Consider the following 23076-nt stretch of genomic DNA (forward strand, 5'->3'; position numbering starts at 1 on the left):
TGATCTTTAAACTGTGTCAATATATTAGATGAGTTCATCAGACTATTCTAATGCTCATGACCACATTTTAACAAGAAAAGTAATTCTCTGCAGGGGTATTCTGTTAGTGATTTGTCACTCAAGAACACATGGGGTGTTAGCCCTGAGCTTAATATAAAAGTGAGAAAAGGGTTGTAGTGAATTTTTTGGGAACTTAAATCAAACCTAGAAGTTACAATGATAAATTCAAGCTTTGTGCTCCTTATTCATGTTCTTAATTGTTTTCCTCTATGTATCCCTATAGATGAGCCATAACATCAATGTAGGAAGGAAGGAAGGGAAGTCGCTCAGTCGTGTCCGACTCTTTGCGACCCCGTGGACCGTAGCCTACCAGGCTCCTCCGTCCATGGGATTCTCCAGGCAAGAATACTGGAGTGGTTTGCCATTTCCTTCTCCAGAGGATCTTCCCGACCCAGGGATCGAACCCAGGTCTCCCACATTGGAGTCAGACGCTTTTAACCTCTGAGCCACCAGGGATCCTGACATCAATGTAGACAGTACCTCAAATACATCCTGAGGACCTATGCAGGAGTCTAGGGCCCGGCCAGGTGCTGGGACTTAAATTCTAAATCCAGTAGGTGGGCTATATGCTAACTCTTTTAGTAACACATGGCAGCACTTGGAGGTGCTTTATGGAGGGCCTAAGCTGAACCTGGACTGATGTCTGAGTGGAAGGCAGGCAACTGAGGAAAACAAGGATGCCCCTGTTCTGCTCAAGGAATGATTGCACAGTGACAAGGTAAGAATCCAATTGATAGGATTCAGACTTTAATTTTTCTGTTCTTTGATGTTTCTCTTTTTTTCCACTACTGTTTTATCTGTTCTAGTGATGCCTTATTTGAAACTGGGCTTTAAGAACTGCAAAAAGGAAGAAATTGGATCTAGAAAGCTTTTAGGCTATGAACTAATTAGGCTTTTTTTTTTCTTGTGGTATAAGGATTTTAGAAATCATGAATGGAATCATTCAAGTGCTAATAACAAGAATGAAAATTATAATGCAGTAGGCCAAAATAATATACCAACTAGTTTATTATCATAGCATATTATCATTATTAAAGTAAAATACTTTTGAAATACTATATACAATTTTAGGTTTTTTAAAAAGATGTTAGTAACTTTAGAAATGGAGAATTTAAACATAGAAGTGGGGGAAATTTATCTCTATAAGGTAATTTTTATCTTGACAAGGACTATTTTTTAAACAAGTGTTTTGCACCTGAAATTTTAAAGTAAACATGTTAATACAGTTAGGAAAGTAAAATAAGCATTATACCAAATAGTAGACTTTTTTCTGGCGTGTATTTTTCTCCTAGTGATGTAAAATAGGAAGGAGATATTGAATTATGAAAACTGGAATAATGAAGGACACTAGATGCCTATATTGGAGCCACCACGTTTATAAATCTACATTGGGACTTTTTTTTAAAATAAATTTATTTATTTTAGTTGGGGGCTAATTACTTTACAATATTGTAGTAGTTTTTGCCATACATTGACATGAATCAGCCATGGGTTTACATGTGTTCCCCTTCCTGGACCCCCCTCCCACCTCCCTCCCCATCCCATCCCTCTGGGTCATCCCATTGCCCCAGTCCTGAGCATTTGTCTCATGCATCGAACATGGAATGGTGTTCTGTTTCACTACATTGGAACTTTGAATAACCTTTCTTGGACTTGAATTATGACTCTGAAATTGGCCAAATAATTGTAATCTTATTAAAAATACCAATAACAATTTCTAACAAAGGGTTTTTATTAGGCAAACAGACAAGCATCCTTAGGCACAAAGGATCTCTAACTGCAGTTTAAAGAAACTTATTTTAGGGAAGTTCTCTTCCCATACCCCAATCCCTATCCCTAAAATAAGAAATTACTTGGAATGAAATTGCTCTTGCCTTTTCAATTCAAATCAGTTGGGGAGTTACTGTTTGAGTTCTGATGCTGCCGTGATTCCTCAAATTAGTGTGAACAAACCAATCTATATAAAATGCTATCTTTTTTGGTCTCCTTTTCAGTTTTGTATACAAATCAAGACAATATTAGGATTAGAGCTGAATGAACTTAAATTCTCAGTCTTGTCTATTCACTAAAAAAGTATACTGCTTTTTTCCCCCAGTTTATTCAAGGCTAATGACTTTTGGGAATGTGTTTTATACCATGTATGTGTATCTGTTTAAATTAAACAAGTGCCTTGATGCTACTCCACATAAATCATGCTTAATCCTCCATGGATTGAGGATGAGTTATTGATGGATTACAGCCTATTTCAAGAGAGGGGGGAATTGGTTAATAGCAGCTCCTTTTCTTCTGGGATCTGTTTGTGATGTTTATTAATAAGATCCTGTATGTGTTGAGATCTAGAGGTGTCATTTCATTTGTGTGCTAATAAATTGTTATGCTAATAAAATATTACTGTGTATAAATTATTCAAGTGCAAGAGGGAAGTGTTTCTAACTAAGCACATTTAGGTCACCAGTGAATTTTAAAATACCATCTCTTCACATTTGGAGGGTGATTTAGTCATTCATTTTTCCCACCAGACAAAAGTATTTGTCCTTACAGAAAGTCTTACAGCATAAAAAAGCCTAGTTCTTTCCTTTTTGCTTTGGGGACTCAATTTTTTTCCATCAGTGAAATAGGGGAAGAGGACTGGATTGCTCAAAGAGTCTGCCAGTTCTTAACGTCGCATGACTCCTGTTCGTTACTGTGTTGAAATCAGAAAACTCAAATCTGGCTTATGTTTTACTACTGTCCTAACTGACTTTCGAAGCACATTTTCCTCATCAGATTGCAGCTAACACCTTATACCAACTAAGTGAGAGAAGTGAGTGTGCACTTCCTAACTGGAGCACATACCACTTTGTAAGGACGAATCTGCACCACCAACCCCTCCCCATACCTGCTGAGAGCCTATCGGAATGTCCCCCCTCGTCTGCCTCTCAACTGTGGAGAGGAAGTGGGAGTGTGTGTATAGGGTTAAGGACAGTTTTCAGTCTTCCTTTGGCGGTACTTTGGTAACCCTGGGCATTCTGCTCCTTAGCTCATACCTACCCCACAGGGTGAAGGGGTGTGCCCTCACTCTGTCTGCATGCAGCATCTAGGATCCAGAGCCCCTGCAGTGCCTCACACACTCATTCTCTAGCATCTCCTCTAACCAACTTGGAGGGCTCTGCTATCCTATCGGTCCTTTCAGTGCTTGTGTCCTTGACCTTGTTTCTCCTCATATAGCACTACTGCTTCAAGTTTGAATTTCCAGATCCATTGTAACTGATCAAAATATGGCTCTTAGAGAAATAGCCACATGTGCATGTATATACAGACACTTGATTATAAAAAAAGGCTGGTTCATGGACCCTCATATCATAAACACCTTGCATTGTAAGCTCTCCCCAGATGACTGCATCCGCATTTATAGCTTTAATTCCCTTATTTTATGTATGCTAATGCCAGCCAAACATGATTTCCAGCCTGACATTTCTAAACTCTAACCAGCATGTCTGTCTGTGTATAAATCTCCACAGCTGTTACTGGACAGTTCAACCTGGATCCCACGGGCATCTCATAAGCAACATATCTCCAAGCACCTCCTGTTTAACCTCTCTTGATCATGGCATGAGCTAGCTACTCAAGCCAGAATCCTGGGAAATTCTAGACCATTCCTCTTCATCTCACACCAAAGCCATCTACCTGGCAAGAATCTTTGAAGTCCAGCACCTCTTCCTTGCCCTCAATGTGTATCATTTCTCTTCGGGATGATGTCACAGCCTAACTCATTTACCTGTATCTCTGCAGCTCAGCCACTACATTAGTTCTCAATTTCTACAAAAATGAAGTTTGACACTTCTAAGTGGTTCTCCAGTGTTTTTAGGGTAAGTTCAAGATTAATGCTTTAGCCAAAAGGACCTTAAAAACTATGTTCTTGCTTGCATCTCCAGTCACTTGTCCTACCACACATCCTTTGCTTGACATCCCTACTTCTAACCTTAGCTGTTCCCAAATGGGCCATTTTTTTTAATACTCAGGCCTTTTTATAGAAGGCTGTTCCTTCTGCCAGGGATTGCTTCCTAGCCCCATGTACATAACTTCCTACTCTTCCTTCAGACACTTCATATTAAATGTCCCTGGCTCTTAGCAACAATTCCTATTGAATTCCTCTTCTCATGCAGGGGCTCCTTTGGGCTTTATCTCTGTACTTCTGTAAATCCTCTGACTATTCTCTAAAATGGCATTTACAACTCTATTTTTTTTTCCCCTCTCATTGATCTCCTCTGCTTCCTGGACTGCTTGAAGGGAGGGTCATGAACTTAATTCATTCTTTGTGCCTCTCAGGTCAGCAGTGGATATTTTATAAGGTCCAACATTTCAGTGATTATTGAAAGCATGGATATATTTGATGGGTGATTATTTCTCTAACAGTGGCTTATTTGCAGAGCCTGTCAGTTATCTGCCCAGGGTCAATTATGTGGCATGTAGTTATCAATAGTTGAAGGGATAAGTGTGTATAACAGGGTGGATTGGGTAGTCTGAGGTACAGTTATTTCTTTTTTTAAAATAATTTTATTTATTTTTGGCTGTGGTGGGTCTTCATTGCTGCACAGACTTTTCTCTAGTTGTGGACATTGGGGGCTACTCTAGTTGTGGAGTTGTGGTATGCAGGCCTTTCACTGCTGTGGCTTCTCTTGTCACAGAGCACGGGCTTTAGGACACACAGGCTTCAGTAGTTGCAGTGCAAGGGCTCTGTAGCACAGGCTCAATAGTTGTGTGGCACATGGGCTAAGTAGTAGCTCCTTGGCATGTAGGATGTTCCTGGACCAGGGATCGAACCGGTGTTTTCTGCATTGGCAGGCAGATTCTTTACCACTGAGCTACCAGGGAAGCTCAAGGTACAGTTATTTCTAAATCAGTTGCTTGAACAAGTCCCACATCCTGTGTCTCCTCTCCCTTTCCTCGTCTACTTTCTCAGTCTCTGCTATGTCAGAGAACATTACCAAGTGGCTGCTCCTAATTTCTTCAGTTGGCTGAACTGTCTCCCTCATGTAGCCCACTTCTGGCCTCTGGTGGCAGGAATATGCTCTGAGTGAGTGAGTGAAGTTGCTCAGTTGTGTCGGACTCATTGTGACCCCATTGACTATACAGCTCATGGAATTCTCCAGGCCAGAATACTGGAGTGGGTAGCCTTTTCCTTCTCAGGGGATCTTCCCAACTCTGGGATTGAACCCAGGTCTCCTGCATTGCGGGCAGATTCTTTACCAGCTGAGCCACAAGGGAAGCCCAAGAATACTGGAGTGGGTAGCCTATCCCTTCTCCAGAGGACCTTCCTGACCCAGGAATCGAACTGGTGTCTCCTGCATTGCAGCAGGATTCTTTACCAACTGAGCTACCAAGGAAGCCCTCTACCACATCCCAATTCAAAGATAACCATCTATCCTTTGGTATTATGATTTGTTGGAAAGATTAAATGATAAGTGAGACAATGCTTGACATAAATATGCATAAATTTACACATCAATTTTTAAAATGTTTATTTGGCTGTTTGAGGTCTTAGTTGTGGCATGTGAGATCTAGTTCCCCTATCAGGGACTGAACCCTGGCCCCCTACATTGGGAGCATGGAGTCTTAGCCACTGGACCCCCAGGGAAGTCCCTTAGCTTTCTTCCTTTTTAATGAAAGAGCCCTTCATAGGAATAGGGCAAAGATAACTCCTTGAATTTTACCTATTGCTCAGGTTGGGTGGTTCTGGAACACTGAACTCCAAGATATTTTAGTAGTAAGGCAGGTCCTTGCCTCTAGATGGTTAGGCTCCAAATTGGATGGATAGTAATGACAATATGTGTGTGTGTGTGTTCAGTTGTGTCCGACTCTTTGTGACCCTGTGGACTGTAGCCTGCCAGGCTCTGTCCATGGAATTTTCCAGGCAAGAATACTGGAGCAGGCTGCCATTTCCTACTCCAGGGGATCTTCCCGACCCAAGGATCGAACCTGCATCTCTTGTGCCTCCTGTATTGGCAGGTGGATTCTTTACCACTGCGCCACTTGGGAAGCAAGTGATGACAACAGACAGCATTTACAGGTACACTTTTTTATCCTCATGACAGCACAACTGAGATAGGTCCATAATCCCAGAATGGTGGCTTACAAAATGGATTGGTCAGGTGGGACAAAACTATATCCTCAAGTGGGGTTGGAGGGAACAGAAAGTCAGAGAGAAGCTAGAGAGGGCCTGATGAAGACAGTAGACCAAGGAGGGATAGTATCAACCTTTTTTAGTTTAAAAAACAGTGTCAAAACCCTCTAATTTTGGGACTTTCCAGGTGGTCCAGTGGTTAAAACTCTGCGCTTTCACTGCAGGGGGTACAGGTTTGATCCCTGGTGAGGGAACTAAGATCCCACATTCCAGAAGGCAAAACAACAACAGCAACAACAACAAAAACCTCCAATATCCAAGAGGAGCAAAGTTTCACCTGACATAAACCAGACTGCAAAAGCTCTCCTGGATCTGATTTCCATCTACTTGGATATAATTCATATGATATGTTAAATGAGTCAAGAATGTGAGATTTCTTTTTTTAAAGAGCACGTCTAAGCACATACTTACTGAATATTACTATATACAAAGCACTGAGACAAAGCCTTTCACACTAAAGTCTTATCTTACAGAAATGGAGATTCCCGCAGTGACTTTCTGTGCAAGGAAATAGGTTTAACTCTGTATTAGAATTCTTCATTATCGAAGAATAGATTGTAACCTGGAGTGGAATAATACTTGAGCAATGATTCATGGAAAAATTTTGCAAGTTCTTTTAAAATAGAGGCCAGCCCTATCTTATCTCCAAGTCATTTTCTAGTAGGATCAGTGCTTCTCGCAGCTTTAAAAATAAGGTGTCTTTGACATTACTTGACGTTAATTTATACACCATTATTTACTGATGTTCCCAGCACAGTGCTAGGCACCTCTACGGTTACAAAGGCAGAGTGGACCCTGCTGTCATGGAGCTTACAGTCTGTTTACAGAACGTTGCCAAAACATTTAAGTGCTTAACTGAATGACAGAGACGAGTGCTAAGGAGTTGAGAGAGAGAAAGGTGGAACAGGCGCTGGAGTCTTCAAGAAGGGCTGAAAGAAAGAGGACTCTGGTTAGTGCATGAAGAATATGTGAGGCCCAGCTTGGTAGAGAACAGGGTGAGGCATTCAGGCAGAGGCACACTGGCAGACATGGGTATGGAGTGAAGGCAATGGCCCATGGTGGGGGCCACACACACTAAACTGTGCTGAGCAACCAAGCTGGAAATGCAGGTTGTAGTCAACTCCAGAGGGTGCTAGAACTCAGCTAAATAGTCTTTGCTTTTGTAGGCCTTTGGGAGCCACCAGAGATGATTGGGGAGGGGAAAGAGTTCTAACGTTATGTGCAAAATGGACTTCAGGAGAAAGATGAGGGAAGAAATTAGAAATTTCGTCAGTAATCATGACACATGATGAGAGCAATTAAGGTGCTGACAGTGAGACAGAACCACAGGACATAGCCAGAAGACACTGTTTTCCTCTCCTATGTGTTAATAATTTAAAATATGTATAGTAACTTTAATTCAAATTATATTATTTGTTAAAAGGAAAAAATATCCATAATAAGGTTTAAAAAAAAAACATCTATTTAAGCATCTGCTGTGTGTTTGTTGTTTTGTTCAACATGGAAGTGGCATTTTCTGATTAATCTGCTTTATGTATCTGTTTCAATTAAGTAACTACAGGAAGAAAAATCACTCAATTGCTTTGGGTTCCTGAAATAGCCATAGACTTAACCTGTGGCAGGGAACCACACTACAACAGTAACAGGTATTGCGTGTACCTTCTAAAAATGAACCAGACACTTATCTGACTCATGAGGAATAAATACTAGGATTTCAAAGGATATTAAGCATGACTTTTTATACGAGAAAAATTTCTAATATAATTTTTAAGTTAATTTTTTATTTTTAATTGGAGGATAATTGCTTAACAGTGTTGTGTTTAATGGAGAAGGCAATGGCACCCCACTCCAGTACTCTTGCCTGGAAAATCCCATGGACAGAGGAGCCTGGTAGGCTACAGTCCATGGGGTCGCTAAGAGTCGGACACGACTGAGCAACTTCACTTTCACTTTTCCCTTTCATGCACTGGAGAAGGAAATGGCAACCCACTCCAGTATTCTTGCCTGGAGATTCCTAGGGACGGTGGAGCCTGGTGGGCTGCCGCCTATGGGGTCGCACAGAGTCGGACACGACTGAAGCGACTTAGCAGCAGCAGCAGAAGCGACTTAGCAGTAGCAGCAGCAGTTGTGTTTAATATAAATTTCATGATAAATTTATACAGTTTTAAATAATTTAACTCTGCTCTCACAGACTCTTTGAAGAACAAACACAAAAGAATAAGGGTGATTTATGGGCTTCCCTGGTGGCTCAGTGGTGAAGAATCCACCTGCCAGTGCAGGAAATGCAGATCTGATCCCTGGGTTAGGAAGATCCCTTGAAGAAGGAAACAGCAACCCACTCCAGTATTCTTGCCTAGAAAACCCCATGGTCAGAGGAGCCTGGCGGGCTACAGTCCATGGGGTCGCAAAGAGTTGGACATGACTTAGTGACTGAACAACAACAGCATGAAGTAATTGTAGTGAAGGTAAACACAGTGTGCCCTCGTATTAATGACATGTTCCAGGTTGGATTATCCACTGGTGTGCAGAGGACCACTGTGCATTATACGAATAATCCAAACATTCTCACACAGGTCATCTCTCTTATAAATGTTCCTCACGCCTTGCCTGGATTTGAGAGGTACACTGGTATTACCATGCTTTCCAGGTTGTAGCACGTCTCCTCTTTCAGGCACTTTATTTCCCTATACTCTGGCACCCTACTGATAATAATCCTGAAGTACTAAAAGATGCTTTGATAGGCTAGATGGCTCTTGGTGATTCTTTCAACATAGATGTACCTCTACTGAATATTTGGTGGGGCATTCAGGAGAATAGCTAAAAAGGTCCTGGAGTTACTAACTAGATCAGCAGGAAGGAGTTAACAGCCCTAGAGTAAGAACAGCTGATGCTTTTTTTTTTTTTTGACAGTTAGTGATTGGAGTATTCAGACAGTCAGTTAAAAAAGAGAAGCAGTAGAACCCGTCAGGTTCAGTGGTGCTCAAGCACGGACCTCGGACCACATCAGCATCGCAGCATTGCCTGGGGACTTATTAGGAATGAAAAGTCTTGGGTCCCAAACTTGAATAGAAAGTTTTCTGATTTCAGAAAACTGGAATGTTGTCATAATATTGCTCAAAATTGAAGTTCAACATCCTATCTAAAGAAATTTATTCTTGTAAACTACATCCTCTGAATTATAAGAGGCTGTTAATTTCTACATTATTTTGTTTGGAGGAAATCTGTAATTTTGCAATCAACAAGAGTTTGCATCACTTTTCTCATTAAATATTCATCTATGCCATTTAGCTGTCCAAAAATGGCATCAGGAACACCCGCAAAAGTGGGAAGGAACCATCTAAGTTTCTGTGCACTCGAGATGGCCTCTGTGATGGTGATTTTTGGCTGCTGTGGTAAAGATGCCTCCCCCTTATCTTCACTTCCAGCTTCATCAGTACTTTCGCTGGCTCCCATGTCCTGGACGACCTCTGTGTCCAACAGCTCCTGAGAGATGATGAGGTTTATCGTCTGCAGTGACAAAGTCTTGGAAATTTATTTCATTTGGGACATAGGTGGCAAGAGCCAACAAGTGCCACAACTTTTCAGTGGCAATATCTGGTTCACCTGCGGCTGTTTGTGTCAGAATCTGTCAGTTCCACAGGGACGATGCCTACCTTCTGCCAGCATTTCACCACTGTGGATCGCTTGACTGACCACCATGCTGCAGCAATCATGTCAACAGCCTGCTTGATGTCCACTATTTCTTGATCCTCACTGCTGTTGAACTTGAGGAGGATCAGTTGTAGAAGGTGGCTCCTCCTGTACAGCACTTTCATGGTATGAATTATGCCAAGATTCAGTGACTGCAGGACGGCAGTACAGTTTGAGAGCAGATACCACACCTGACCCCTTTCCAAGCATGGAAGCATGCTGTGAACAGAGCAGCTGTCGATCAGCAGGAGGATCCAGTGTTCCGCCTGCTTCATCCTGGCATCCACTTGCATCAGCCACTCATTAAACAGATCCTGTGTCATCCATGCCTGCTGGTTGGCTCAGTAGTCACAGGGGAGGGAATGGACATTCTTGAGGCAGCGTGGGTTGGCTGACCTACCAACAATCAACGGTCTCATTTTTTCAGTTCTTAAAGCGCTGCAACAAAAGAGTGCTGTCAACCGCTGCCTCGCTTTCTTGCCCCCTCGACAATGGTCCACTTTAGCAGCAAGTGTGTGCTGGGGAAGCAACTGGAAAAACATTCCTGTCTCATCAGCATTAAAGATATCATCTGGGCTGTAGTTAGCAACTAGTTTTATAATTTCCTCTGCATGCCACTTGTTAACTGTTCATTAATCTCTCACTATCCCCTCTACAGGCTGCTTTCAAAGAAATTTCGTGGCGATCCCAAAATCTGTTCAGCCAGCCCACACTTGCTTGAAAATTGTCATAGCCAAGCATATTGGCCAAGTTTAGTGCTTTTTTCCAAATGACAGAACCAGTCACGACAATGTTTTTGGCGTGGATTTCTTGAATCCAGGCAAAAACAGCCTTATCAATGTTATCATAAAAAGCATTCCTTATCCTTTTCTGCTGAGGTCCCATACATGCCTCTTGGATCTTTTCTTCAAATTTGGCACGATTCTTCAGTATTCTGGCCTAGAGAATTTCATGGGCCATATAGTCCATGGGGTCACAAAGAGTCTGACACAAATGAGTGACTTTCACTTTAAGAATGTAGACAGAGTAGAAGGAGTGATGCCAAATTCTTTCGCCACATTGCCTTTCCTCTTGCCTGAGTCTACAGCTTCCACAACTTTCATTTTCTCCTCCAGGGAGAACTGCCGATGCTTCTTGTTCCCCTTGTTTGCCATATCTGTAGAATGAGGGCCAGGCCACAACTACCAAGGCTGTGTCCATTCCTCCTCTCGGCTTGTTTTGCCACAAGCGTGGAAAACTGAGAAGACAAAATGGAGTGCCTATCAGGAACCAAAGATAATGGATTCCCCCTAAAAGATGGGTTCAGATTTCTTAAAATCATATTAAAAAATGATAAGGCCAAAGTCAAGAGAAGATGGGATTCATGCTACTGACTTTTTGTAGAGATTACTTATACAGATTCATCATATTAATAGAATGTTTGAAATAGAAGAGATCTAGTCAAGTTTCCTCAAATTGTCTGAGCCTTCATAAAAATAATAACTGTGTCTGCTCTGTCTGCTATGAGACTAGACTGAAGTAATAGATGGTAAAAGCTCTGCAAATAGCAATGCATTATATAAATTCAAGGAATTATTATCAGGCTCATTTCATAGATGCAGAAACTGAGGCCCAGGGAAGAGGCCTACCCAGGTTCATATAGCTCAGATTTCTTGACTCAGATTAGTGCTGTTTCTGCCAATCCATAGTCCTACTTGAAATCCCACCACAGTGAAATCTTTATAGCTCTGTCACCATGGTTTGGAAGGATTTTTCACTGTGGGAAGATGTTTCTGGTAGCCACACATTCATTTAATAAATAATTACAGGTGCCTAGTGGTGAGGATACAGTGATGAACAACATTGTCAAGGTTCCTGCCCTTATGAAATATACAATGTGATGTAGGGAGATAAACAATAATTGAACAGAAAAATTTGTTAATCCAGAGTGTGATATGTGCTATGAAGGAAAGAGTCCAGCAGTAGCAGTTTTGGTAACTGCTTGCTTACACCTTTTATCATGAGAGTCCTCTGAGAACAAGAGAAGCTGCTGTGCTTCAGTCTGTGAGACTTCTGCCGCTACCTCCACACGTCTGTCTGTTCATGACCTCCTCTCTGTGCTAAGCACTGTACTTGATGTCAGCCATACAAAGATGAATGCAGCATAGTGCCTACCACTGAGGACATTACTAGGGAAGCAGGGAAGACAAAACTATAGAGTGTACGGAGTACTTTAATAGAGGCTACAGTGTACTGTGGATGAGAACACAGAAGTGGGATGATCAACTGGATGGGACAGAGATGGGCAGTGTACTTCTAAAAGGAAACAAGATTGATGTTGGGATTTAAAGTATAAACAAATAGGAATTCATGAGATAGAAGCAACTATGTGTAAAGGCAATGAAGTACTGTAGAAAATAAAAAGGCATTGTCGGGAAAAAGTGTCTTTGGAGACGAAAACAAGGATCTTGGGCTAGCAAGAGGCCTTTAGAGTTTGGTTTTTTGTTTGTTTGTTTTTGGAATGACATGATCAGATTTGCACTTTATAAAGTCTTTTGGTTGCAAGGTGCAGTACCTAATGGATAAAGTCCATTTTCCTAAGAGGTGGCCCTAAATCTGAAGATAAATGCAGGCTAGCCTAGTAGGCCATATATAGTTGGGATATGTTAATTTGAGTGCAACAAGAAGCTCCTGAAGGATTTTAAGCAAGGAGAAGGATGACTGCTGTGTGAAGAATGGAATGGAAAGGTATCAGAGAAAAAGGAGGAGACTAGGAGGCTGTTGCAGGAGTCCTCATGTGAGATAATGGTGGCTTGTTTTAGAGTAATAGTGGAGATGGTAAGAAGTGGTCAGTTTGGGACTATGTTTTTTCAGATATTCCTGATGGATTGGATGTGAGGTGCAAGAGGAGTCAAGGATAACTCCCAGATTTCTGGCTTGAGCACTTAGCAAACGAGTGAATGGTGACGCAATTTACTGAAATGAGTACCAATTATTAGTTCTTTGTAAACATAACTTATTATTTAATATTTTACATGCTTAATACAGCTTATATGTGGTGGAACTGGAATTCAAACCCAAGGAGGCTCAGCACAAAGCTAGCATTCTGCATACTACAGAGTGCGATATAGCTTGTTCTGAGAACAATACCAGTACTGAGAAGAGATGTGGAAAGAGAATGACTCAGAGCCAAATCAAGACCTTGGAGGTCAAGAATACGTTTGAATTTTATTCTAAGTAAACAAGAGGACACTGGAGGGTCTTAAGCAGAGAGTGACCTAATCAGATTTACAGTACAGAAAGATATATCTGCGTGTTGTGTGGAGAATAGATTGTAGAGGGAAAAGAAGAGATTGGAAGAAACTGCATCAGTTCAGGCAGGTGACTAGGAGAAGGCTGGTGACAGTGGTAGATGGAGAAAGGTGATAGTGGTATAAGGAGAAAATAAGCAGATTTGCATAGTAGTAAGAGTGCAGGGACTTGTACAAATGTAGGACGATCTGTGACATCGGCCTTATCTGATTGCACATGTCATTCGGTTCCATTTGAATCGGTCACAACCATTACTGTGCGTGGGACGGTGGGAGAGACGGATTGCGGGCAGATCACTGGGTGAGGAGGACGGCTTGATGACGCGCTAAGAAGTAACAGCCCTATCCTGAACAAGCGGTGACAGAGCAGGAATGGGGTCATGCCTTGAAAGCCGTGTTGGGGGATCGTGCTGAGGCTCCCCTGGCCCGACTTGGCTTTGACAGGCGAGGCGGGGCCTCGACCCCCGCCCTCGGCACAGCCCCACCCCATTTACCTGAACGCCCTACGGCAAAACCCGAGGGGCTGAGGGCGAAGAGCGCGGGCGGCCGCAGCTTCCTCCGCCTCCCGGAACCTCTAGAAGGAAGCAGTCCGTCCTCCTTAGCAGCCCCCTTCTAAGTCTCTAAGCAGTTTCTATGGGCCCGCCCCTCAGTCTGAGATGGACTACTGCGCTTGCGCGAGGGGTCGCACGCAGTCACGCGCCGCCGGCCGCTTCCGGTGCGCCGCGAGGGCCGCCGGGACGGGTCTCCCTGGCGATCCGAGGTGTGCTGCTGCTGCTGCCGCTGCTGCGGCTGAGCCGGTGCCGCGGTGACGCCCGTGTCCCTGCTTTCTTCCTCGGGCTTCACCCCCGGGGCTCTCAGCAGGCGTCATTGAAGAGCCTGCGGGGCGAACGTGTGCTTCCACACCCTCCCTCCACGACCACATATCGCGACTCCGAGGAAGGGGAGCGAGAGGGGCTGTCGCGACTCCGCGCCGTGTGTCGCCGGGCGGGGCCGCGGGGCCGGGGCTCCTCTAGCCCCCGGGATGCGCGCGCGAGTCCTCGTCTCCACTTCCTTGCTGCCACTGCCACGACTGGAGCCGCCTCTCGCCGACAGCGGGGAGCGCGAGTGCGCCGGCCAGCCCCCTCGTCTAGCCCCCTGGCCGGGTGCCTCCGGGAATGTGAGTCGCGCGGCTTGCACGCTTGTCCAGGTAAGTCCCGTCCTTGAGCGCCGCGCTGCACGAGCTGGGCGCCCACGAGCTAGGAGCTGCGGCTCTCAGCGCTGTTGCCTCTTCCTCAATTTAGGAGCAGTGAGCCTTAGTCTCTTCCCGCATTCGTCTAAGGCCCATAGGCCAACCGTGGCCCACAGCTGTGCTGTCAAAGGCCATTTAATGAGGGTCCGAGGGGTATCTGATGGGACAGTGAAAGTGTGTCACACATTTCAAGTATTACCTTACTTTTCTTTTACAAGAGGAGAAAACTGAGGCTTCGAGAGTGAGAGTAGATTGCTCAAGGTCATAGAACTTTGTGCGCGTGCTGTTAAAGTGCGTGAATTAAATTAGTACCCTGATCTTCTGCCCTCCAGAGCTCTTGTTTTTACCCTTTATGTTATCTTGGCTTTTTTTTTTTTTGCATTGCTGTACTGGGGACTAGGATCTGAAAACACTCTTGAACCCAGGCTTAAGTCAGGCTAGTCAAACAACCCAAAACCCAAGATATTCTCTTCCTGCCCCTAACCCTCAATGTGTTTGTATGACTTTGTTTTTTAACTTGTTTCGCTTTGCGTGCTAAAACCCTGTATGTCATTCTTTACAGAAGCTCTCCTGCAGTTATTGCTTTTCTCTGTCTGTAAGACTCAAGGGCTGAGGAATCAATTATTGAAGGCAAAAAAAAGCACATCCTCACATAGCCTTGATTTGAACCCTCGGGCCCCTTACCTAATGAAGGCACTGGCCTGTTTCTGACCCAGCCTAATGTGGGTTATGTTCTCCTCCAGAGTTGTGCTGTAACGGAAGGCTGGGGTTTTTTTGGAGGGTGGGGGGTTGTTATGTTTTCTAGTGGTAAGAGGAATCATTTAGAGGTGGTACAGAAGTAGAAAGAACTTTAGGAATAGTGTGTTCTTAGCCTTCGGTATATCTTTAAAAATTAAAAGTGAAATATTTATCTGCATTTTCTGGGAGAGGGTATTTCCACTTTCACAGGATTCTCAAAGGTATTCTTGCCTCTTAAAGTTAGGAGCCACAGATTTCACCTTCTTCAGTCTCATTTGAGGAACAGCAGAATTTTAGGGTGGGAATAGACTTACCTGAGGTCGCAGGGTTAGAATTTAGACTTGGATCCAGGTCTCCTGACTCAACATGCAGTGCTCTTTTTCTCATTATAGCTTATCAAATACTTCATCATCTGTGGAGTGAGTTCTAAATTGAATGTGAGTGGGCCTTGTAATACACATATCAGTTCTGTGTTTACTTACTCAGCTCCTTCTTCCCAGAATCCTAAATTATCTTCTCACAGATTTTCCGGAGCAACTGTATTATTTCTTGTAAAATGAAGTTTCTGGGAACCTTTCTGCGTCCAAGGATTGAGTCTGTGGGTAAAACTCCAGCTTAGAATGTGGCCACAAATAAACTAACTCTTCTTGAACTAGTCATTGAATTTTTTGTAATGCCTTCCTTTCCCTAGGAAAGGCTATTAGTAGATTATCTGTTTCTTAGACCAGTTCTGGAGAGTTAATGTCTGTCAGATGGCTGTTTACACCTGAGTGGTTCAATAGCTTAGTCACTAACCATATGTGGCTATTTAAACTAATTACAATTAAACAAAACGAAATCAATTCAAGTTCTTCAGTTACAGAATCCATATTTCAGGTGCTTATTATCTGTAAGTAGCTACCATATTGCAGGAGCACAGATGAAGAACATTTCGATCATTTCAAATGTTAATAGAACAGTGCTGATTTAGAATGTTGCTAACAGAGATGGGGGCAGTGTAGTATAATGGAAGAAGGCTCACAGTTGAATTTTTGAGTTAAAAGAAATCTGCTTTTCAAGTCCCTGGGTGTGGTGTCCCTTTGGGCAGGTCATTAAGCATCTCAGTCACAGACTATTCATTTTTAATAATGAACCCTTTTTGTATAGCATTTGACTGTTCCTTGAGCCTTATCACTATAAATCTGTGATAAGGTGGGTGAGACATCGCTTTTTATTGTTTAAAAAGAGAGAATTGAACCTAAAGCAGCTTAAGGACCTGTCCAAAGTCACACAGGCTGGCAGAGTGTAAAGAAACTTCCTACATATTGGCACTTATTACACGTTTGAATGGGTGAAAATCAATGAAGCCTTTTACTTAAGGCATGAAACATGAGGGAGCGTCCAGAACTGACTCCTGGCCAAGTATTCACCTGTTACCATATGGAATTCTTATAACATGGGGCTAATAAATCTGAGTTGAAGGATTACCGAGTGTCTCATGAGTGAATGTAAGTGAAAGGGCTAAGCTAGTGATCCCAGATTTGCCTAGTCAGAGGAGTCACCTGGGGCCCTTGTTAAGGATGTTGTTGTTCAGTCACTGAGTCACGTCCGACTCTTTGCAGTCCCATGGACTGCAGCACGCCAGGCTTCTCTGCCCTTCACTATCTCCTGGAGTTTGCTCAGACTCGTGTCCATTGAGTCAGTGAAGCCATCCAACCTCTGTTGCCCCAACCATCCTCGGCTGCATCCAACCATCCTCTGTTGCCCCCTTCTCCTGCCCTCACTCTTTTCCAGCATCAGATCTTTTCCAGTGAGTCGGCTCTTTGCATCAGGTGGCCAAAGTATTGGAGCTTCAGCATGAAGGGCTTCCCCAATGGCTCAGCAAGTTAAGAATCTGCCTGCAGTGCAGGAGACACAGAAGACGAGAGTTTAATTCCTGGGTCAGGAAGATCCCCTGGAGGAGGAAAATGGCAACCCACTCCAATATTCTTGCCTGAAAAAATTCCACGGACAGAGGAGCCTGGCAGGCTACAGCCCAAAGGGTCAAAAAGAGTCAGACATGCCTGAGCAACTAAGCACATGGCACAAAAATCTTGTTAAGGATACAGATTGCCATACCCTTTAGGGATTCTGATTAGAAGGCTGAGGTGGAATCCTAAAATCTGTATATTTAGTAAGCCCCCCAGGTGGTGCTTAAGATCCATCCGCTGAGTTTGGAAATGACTGAGCAGAGATAAGGGATCATTGGATTGGGAGGCTGCTGTCCCCTTTCAGGTAGATTCTTGACACTTGTTTGTGTTTGACTTTCCTCTAGCCATGGATGCATCGTATGATGGTACTGAGGTAACTGTCGTGATGGAGGAAATTGAGGAAGCCTACTGTTATACCTCCCCTGGGCCACCCAAGAAGAAGAAAAAGTATAAAATACATGGAGAAAAGGCCAAGAAACCCAGGTTAGCCAACACATTTTGGTAGCTGGCATTTATAAACAGAATCTGCTTGGAGAGCTCTGTTGAACAAGAAGACTTTAGACTGTGTCCAGGTTCATTGAGAGTGCCATGTCAGTTCTTGAAGTCTCCTGATGGGTAGTGTGGTTGGGAGGAGAGGGAGTTGGGGAATAGGAAGTGGCCAGTTGGTGTCAGCAGTTGTCATTCCTTTCCAAATTTTGGTCCTGTTTCTAGTCTGTAGCAGGAAATAGGCATACAAATGGTAGGAAGCTCTGTACAAGAGAACCACATCCTGCATTATTAATACCAGTGTTGTCTAAATTTTTAATGAGGGCATCAATAAAAATATGGAATTATAAGTAGCACCAATGATACCTATAAAGAATATCCAGATTGTAACTCTAATCTCCCTCTTAACTGTGAACTCCCCAGACTTCTTGCTGAGGCTCCCAGCTCTGGGTCACTTTGATAGGTCTGCTTGTTTCCCTGTTGGCCTCAGCTAGGTGCTGTTTACCAGAGAGATGACCAAAGGCTGTGTAGATGAGGAGGATGTGAGTGGTAATTAGTCTTCTAACCTTTTCCTGAAAGGTGAATGATAGGACATTTGTATCTGTTTTTGCCCATATTGGGGTTTAAAGTCAGTCGTCCCTGCATAAAAAGTGGTGGTGGTGAAGTAAACCAGACAAGCCTTCGCTTCCAGGTTTCTGGAGGGAGAAACCTCCTGTCATTTACCCTCTCGGGGTATTATTTAAATGCTTCTTTGCCTCATTCTCTGTTTACAGAAATACTTTTGAAATGAAAGGCTGGGTTTTGTATTTAACTCTTCACTCCTCAAATATTGTAGAATTTACTGGTTGAAGGAGGGGAAACCTTATGAAGTGCTTGCTTCCTCAGGTCGGCTTACCTTCTGTACTATTACGACATCTACCTGAAAGTGCAGCAGGAGCTCCCCCACCTCCCTCAGTCTGAGATCAATAAGAAGATCAGTGAGAGTTGGAGGCTTCTCAGTGTGGCTGAAAGGAGTTACTACTTGGAGAAAGCCAAACTAGAGAAAGAAGGTCTGGATCCTGTAAGTAATTTTTTTTTTTCCCCTTCAGCTAATACCTCCATTGCTCTAGTGGTGAGGCTTGGGGAATCCAACCTCTTGTTCTCCTGTTTTCTTCTCTTGGGAAAACTTTTGAGTCATTTTTACCTTTCTGGAGTCTGATATTGTCTTTTTCTTTTTTTTTTTGGCTGTGCCGCATGGCTTGCAGGATCTCAAGCTGACCAGGGGTTGAACCTGGGCCATGGCATCGAAAGTACTGAGTCCCAAACACTGGACTGCCAGGGAGCTCCCTCGCTGTTTCCATTTCGATGATGCCCCCACTCTCTTGTACTCTTTGCTTGCGGCAGTACATTATCTCCAGTAAGCCTTAGGTTCTTTTTCTGAATTTTAGCAAAACTTGGAGCCTCTCATCCTTGTGAGTAGTTAGTGTTCCTTTCCCTTCATCAAGTAGCTTCTATAGACATTTTCCCTACACCATGGATTTTCATGTTATCAGTTGAGTGTGAACATTATTAATTTGTGTTATGTTGACCATATCAGTTATCCCATAATCAGCAATTAGGCTTGTGAGTTTAGAGGTAGACACAGCTGCTTTATTATAAGCACTGGTATTGAACTATTGAATAAAAAGTGTAAGGCTAAAGCCGAAGTTCATGGAGGAGATTAAGCCTTTGAACGTTTGCATTAAAGAATAAGCAAGAAAGCTCTTAGGTTTGTGTCTGTCAGCCATTTTGTTATTATTGTTCACAGTAATGAAATGTACTGACAACTATTAGTAGTGCTTTTTTTTTTTTAAGCTAAAATTCCTGTAGGAAAAATACCCTTGTTATTGTAAGCTGAAACCTTTTCACCGTAACTCCTTTTTTTCAATTGAAACAAAAGTCTCTTGACTTTTTTGATTGTGTAGAGCAAAGTTTCTTCAGGAATGCAATGACAGTGTTACAGCAGAACAGGTTATGTTTCCTTTAGTGGAGCCCATCTACCACTGACCGCCATTTAGATTAGTTTGTCTTTGTTGGCTTGGCATTTCTCTTCTTAGAAGAGCTCTGTGTTACCTACTGTCTGGGAGATGCCACTCTACTCCTCCTCTAGATGATATGTTTGTAAACTGTGAGTCTAGGAAACAATCCCTGTGGAGAAGGACAGGTGGAGTCTAGGAAAAGTACACATTTTCTTTAGTTTCCCCATTATAAAGTCACAAACTTACTGCCCATGATACAAGAAAATTTTACCTAATCCTGAAGTGATACGGTTTTTAATTTTTAAAAATTTTTCAATTTTTTGGCCACATGGGATCGTAGTTCGCCCGACTAGGAATCGAACCCACGCCCCCTTTATTATAGAAGAACAGTCTTAACCAGTGGGCCTCCAGGGAAGTCCCCTGATGTGGCTTTTAAAACTGGGTGTTATTATAGGTCCTTATTAAGACTTAAAAAATTTAAGTAGATCATCTATAATGATTTTTCTTTATCCATATGTAAATTTGTATCTACCATCATCTCCACCACTGTCTCCAAGATTATTATGAATAAACTAGCTCTAATATTAACTAGCTATAACCTTGAAAGACTCATTTAAGCTTTGAGTCCTGCTTTCCTTATTTGTAAAATGGGGATAATAGTATCTGTTCACAATGTTTAAAATAGATAATGTAAAACACCTGGCTGAGTTCTTGGACCATACTGACTTGGTCAGTAAATATCACTCTTCAGGAGATTAAACGTCCAGTGACCATATAATAAGGAAAGGTGACATTTAATGAGCATCTGGGATGTACCAAGACCGGGTGAGGTTTTATATGCTGTTTGACCTCTCCCCAGTTACCTGGTGTGCAGGTAGGACCCTCCTACCTGCATATTGTGGGAACCTGCCGGAGACCTTGTGGTGGGCTATGTCCCTTGCAGCTCTTTAGGTCTCGTGCCAGGTTGCGGGGCAGGGCCTATGGTTGCAGCGTCATTCCTTACAGTGTGTAAGATGAATGTCGTTCAGGCTGCCCTGGTTTCTCTGGGCTTGGATTTGTTGATAAAGTCCAGACCAGCCTTTGTATTTGCCACCATTTAGTTTTGTTCTCTTGACCTGTCGGCTTCAAAGGGTGACTTGAGAATATCATTTCTTCATTATCTCTCCAGTAAAGGCTCCATAATGGGTTTGGACAGTCTGCTTTCAAGTTTCACCTGAGTGCTTCCTTTGTATCCTAAGACTCTCATCCACTTTTTTTGATTTTTTTTAAAGATCCTTTTGTAATTGATTTAGTTCTTTTTAAATGATGCTTCTAAAATTAGTTTTTGGTCCATTTAATTTCAATTCTCACTTATCTGTTTACTCTGAACTTTTCTATTTTCCTTGTTGGGTAACTTTCAGTTTAAATTGAAAAAATAAAACACAAGCACCTTTTTCTTGGTTCCAGGTAGCCATGCAGAGCTGTGGCTTCTAGTGTGTTAGTGCCTGGTCTTCTAGCTCCTTAGAAGACCTGGCCTGACATCTCAGTCTTACTACTTACTAATTGTGTGTTTTGGCAAAGTTTACCTTCCTTCAGTTCCCTCATTTGAGAAATGGGCATGATAATAGTACCTAACTTAATAGTATTGCTTTTAAGAAGTATTTCCTAAACCTTCCTAGGTCAGTGTTAATGTTTATTATATTCTCCCACCTCCCCCAGTATATTCAGGTCCTTATCATACAACCACTTCCCTATACACATTCTGTCGTGAAGCCTTCTTTGCAAGTCTGGGAGAAGCTCTGATGTCAGAATTCTTCCTTGCTTCCCTGAGATCCAGAGTGGCCCATTGGTTTGTATCTTATGCTTTAAATGTTTCATTGAGCATTATACGTCCTGGCATCTAAATCTCCATTGTACATCCTGGCATCTAAAGCTGCTTTGAAATCCTAAAGTGACAGAGGTGGAAAAGAACTCATAAATAGCCAGATTCAGTTACCTTGTTTTACAGATAGGGCAGCAAAACCTAAAAAGGGGAAAGATTTTGTTCAAGACTACACCAGATCTGCGATTTCAGCTCACAGTTGCATGATGCCAAGATCAGTGCCCCTTATAGAATCTAATCCACTTTATCTGTCTCCTTTGTGAGTCGGACACGACTGAAGCGATTTAGCAGTAGCAGACTCTTATCTAAGTCATAGGTCAAGAGAATGGAATCTTTCTGGTTCTTCTGTGGGAAAGAAAAAGCTTATACATGTTTATCCATGTGGTCTTACTCTGTTTATCTCTGCTTGTCTCCCCGACCTGGCTTCTTCATCCTCAGAACTCTAAGCTCTCTGGACTGACTGCTGTGGTTCCGGACATCCCAGGTTTCCGCAAGATCCTCCCTCGCTCAGATTACATCATCATCCCCAAGAGTAGCCTGCAGGAGGAGCGGAGCTGCCCTCAGCTAGAGCTGTGTGTGGCCCAGAACCAGATGTCCCCCAAAGGACCATCTCTTGTGTCCAACACTGCCCTGGAGACAGTGCCCAGCCATGCTGGCATGGCAGAACAACGCCTGGCTGTGGAGGCCTTAGCTGAGGATGTGGGAGCCCTTGCCCAGCCTGGTGCTGTACAGGAGATCGCCACCTCAGAGATCCTCGGCCAGGATGTGCTCCTAAACGAGGCTTCCCTGGAGGTAGGGGAGAGCCACCAACCTTATCAGACAAGCCTGGTTATTGAAGAGACCTTAGTGAACGGCTCATCAGACCTCACCACTGGAAGCCTGGCTGTGCCCCACCCCCAGGTGGGGGAGAGCATGTCTGTAGTAACAGTCGTGAGGGTAAGTGACAGGTAGTGTGTTTTTCCTTTACCTGAGAGAGTTAAAAAGGCGGCTAGATCCATGCAGTGTGATTCTGGAATAGTGGTAATTAGAAATTGGTGGGGCATTTCTGAGTTGGACTGCAGTCCTCTTGAACCTTCTTGCCCCTAGGCTTTGTCCAAAGTCCTCTTCAGTTTCTTAGGCACGCTCACATTTCCCGTTGCTCAGTTTAGCCAGTGTTTTCTTCACACGATACAAGGTACGTTAACAGGAGGGATGGGAATATTTGGCCTGTCCATGAGTCAAAGCCAGGATCTATTAGGCTATTAGCATTGGTTAGGATTTTATGTTCCCTTATGATTGTTTCAGCAAACAAAATAGCATCTTGAAAACTGTTCAGGAGGGTTTGTAAATGGTCTTCTGTAAGTAGAAGGAAGTTTTTTTCACAGCCAGGTTGATCGGACTAATAGCCGAGAAAGAAGGGGGAGGTCTCTTCCCACTGGCTTTCTAGTCATGCCCAGTTCAGGGGAAAGAGCAGTGATTTCAGCGATTCCACAGTATGGACCCTGGAAGTGGAGAGTTGGGGAGCTGCCACCAGGCTGTCTGTCATCCTGGGTAGAATGGCATCCTCAGAGAGGTAGTTGTCCTGTTCAAGCTAAGAGGACCAGCGTGTGGTGGCCCCGACAGCCTAGACAGATG

General features: G+C 43.3%; 3 protein-coding genes across 6 annotated transcripts in view; 2 read left to right on the forward strand and 1 right to left on the reverse strand.

The window, feature by feature from the left end:
* SLC26A2 (solute carrier family 26 member 2) overlaps nt 1-2446 on the forward strand; it is a 111030-nt gene extending 108584 nt beyond the window's left edge. Inside the window, exon 9 of the mRNA XM_081495757.1 lies at nt 284-2446. Coding sequence (XP_081351883.1) covers nt 284-294 — 11 coding nt within the window. The 3' untranslated portion in view covers nt 295-2446. The remainder of the gene's footprint in view (nt 1-283) is intronic.
* The window catches only part of PDE6A (phosphodiesterase 6A), a 122468-nt gene extending 108646 nt beyond the window's left edge, over nt 1-13822 (reverse strand). The window contains exons 1-2 of one of the 2 annotated variants that reach the window (XR_014055520.1): nt 13698-13822; nt 8335-11150 (exon numbers count right to left, since the gene is read on the reverse strand). The gene's annotated coding sequence lies outside the window, so the exon portion shown is untranslated. Of the gene's footprint in view, nt 1-8334; nt 11151-13697 lie in introns of those variants that run through there. The other variant, XM_081495755.1, reaches the window with a different exon arrangement.
* A 115-nt stretch (nt 13823-13937) lies between these two features.
* Nucleotides 13938-23076, forward strand: part of HMGXB3 (HMG-box containing 3) — a 59080-nt gene continuing 49941 nt past the window's right edge. For 2 of the 3 annotated variants that reach the window (XM_081495736.1, XM_081495737.1), the window contains exons 1-4: nt 13938-14389; nt 17463-17601; nt 18490-18664; nt 21901-22398. In XM_081495736.1, coding sequence (XP_081351862.1) covers nt 17465-17601; nt 18490-18664; nt 21901-22398 — 810 coding nt within the window. In that variant the 5' untranslated portion in view covers nt 13938-14389; nt 17463-17464. Of the gene's footprint in view, nt 14390-14649; nt 14673-15267; nt 15270-17462; nt 17602-18489; nt 18665-21900; nt 22399-23076 lie in introns of all 3 variants that reach the window. The other variant, XM_081495738.1, reaches the window with a different exon arrangement.

Source organism: Giraffa tippelskirchi, chromosome 6, assembly GCF_054371585.1.
Source record: "Giraffa tippelskirchi isolate mGirTip1 chromosome 6, T2T-mGirTip1v1.2.pri, whole genome shotgun sequence".
NCBI classification, from domain to species: Eukaryota; Metazoa; Chordata; class Mammalia; order Artiodactyla; family Giraffidae; genus Giraffa; species Giraffa tippelskirchi.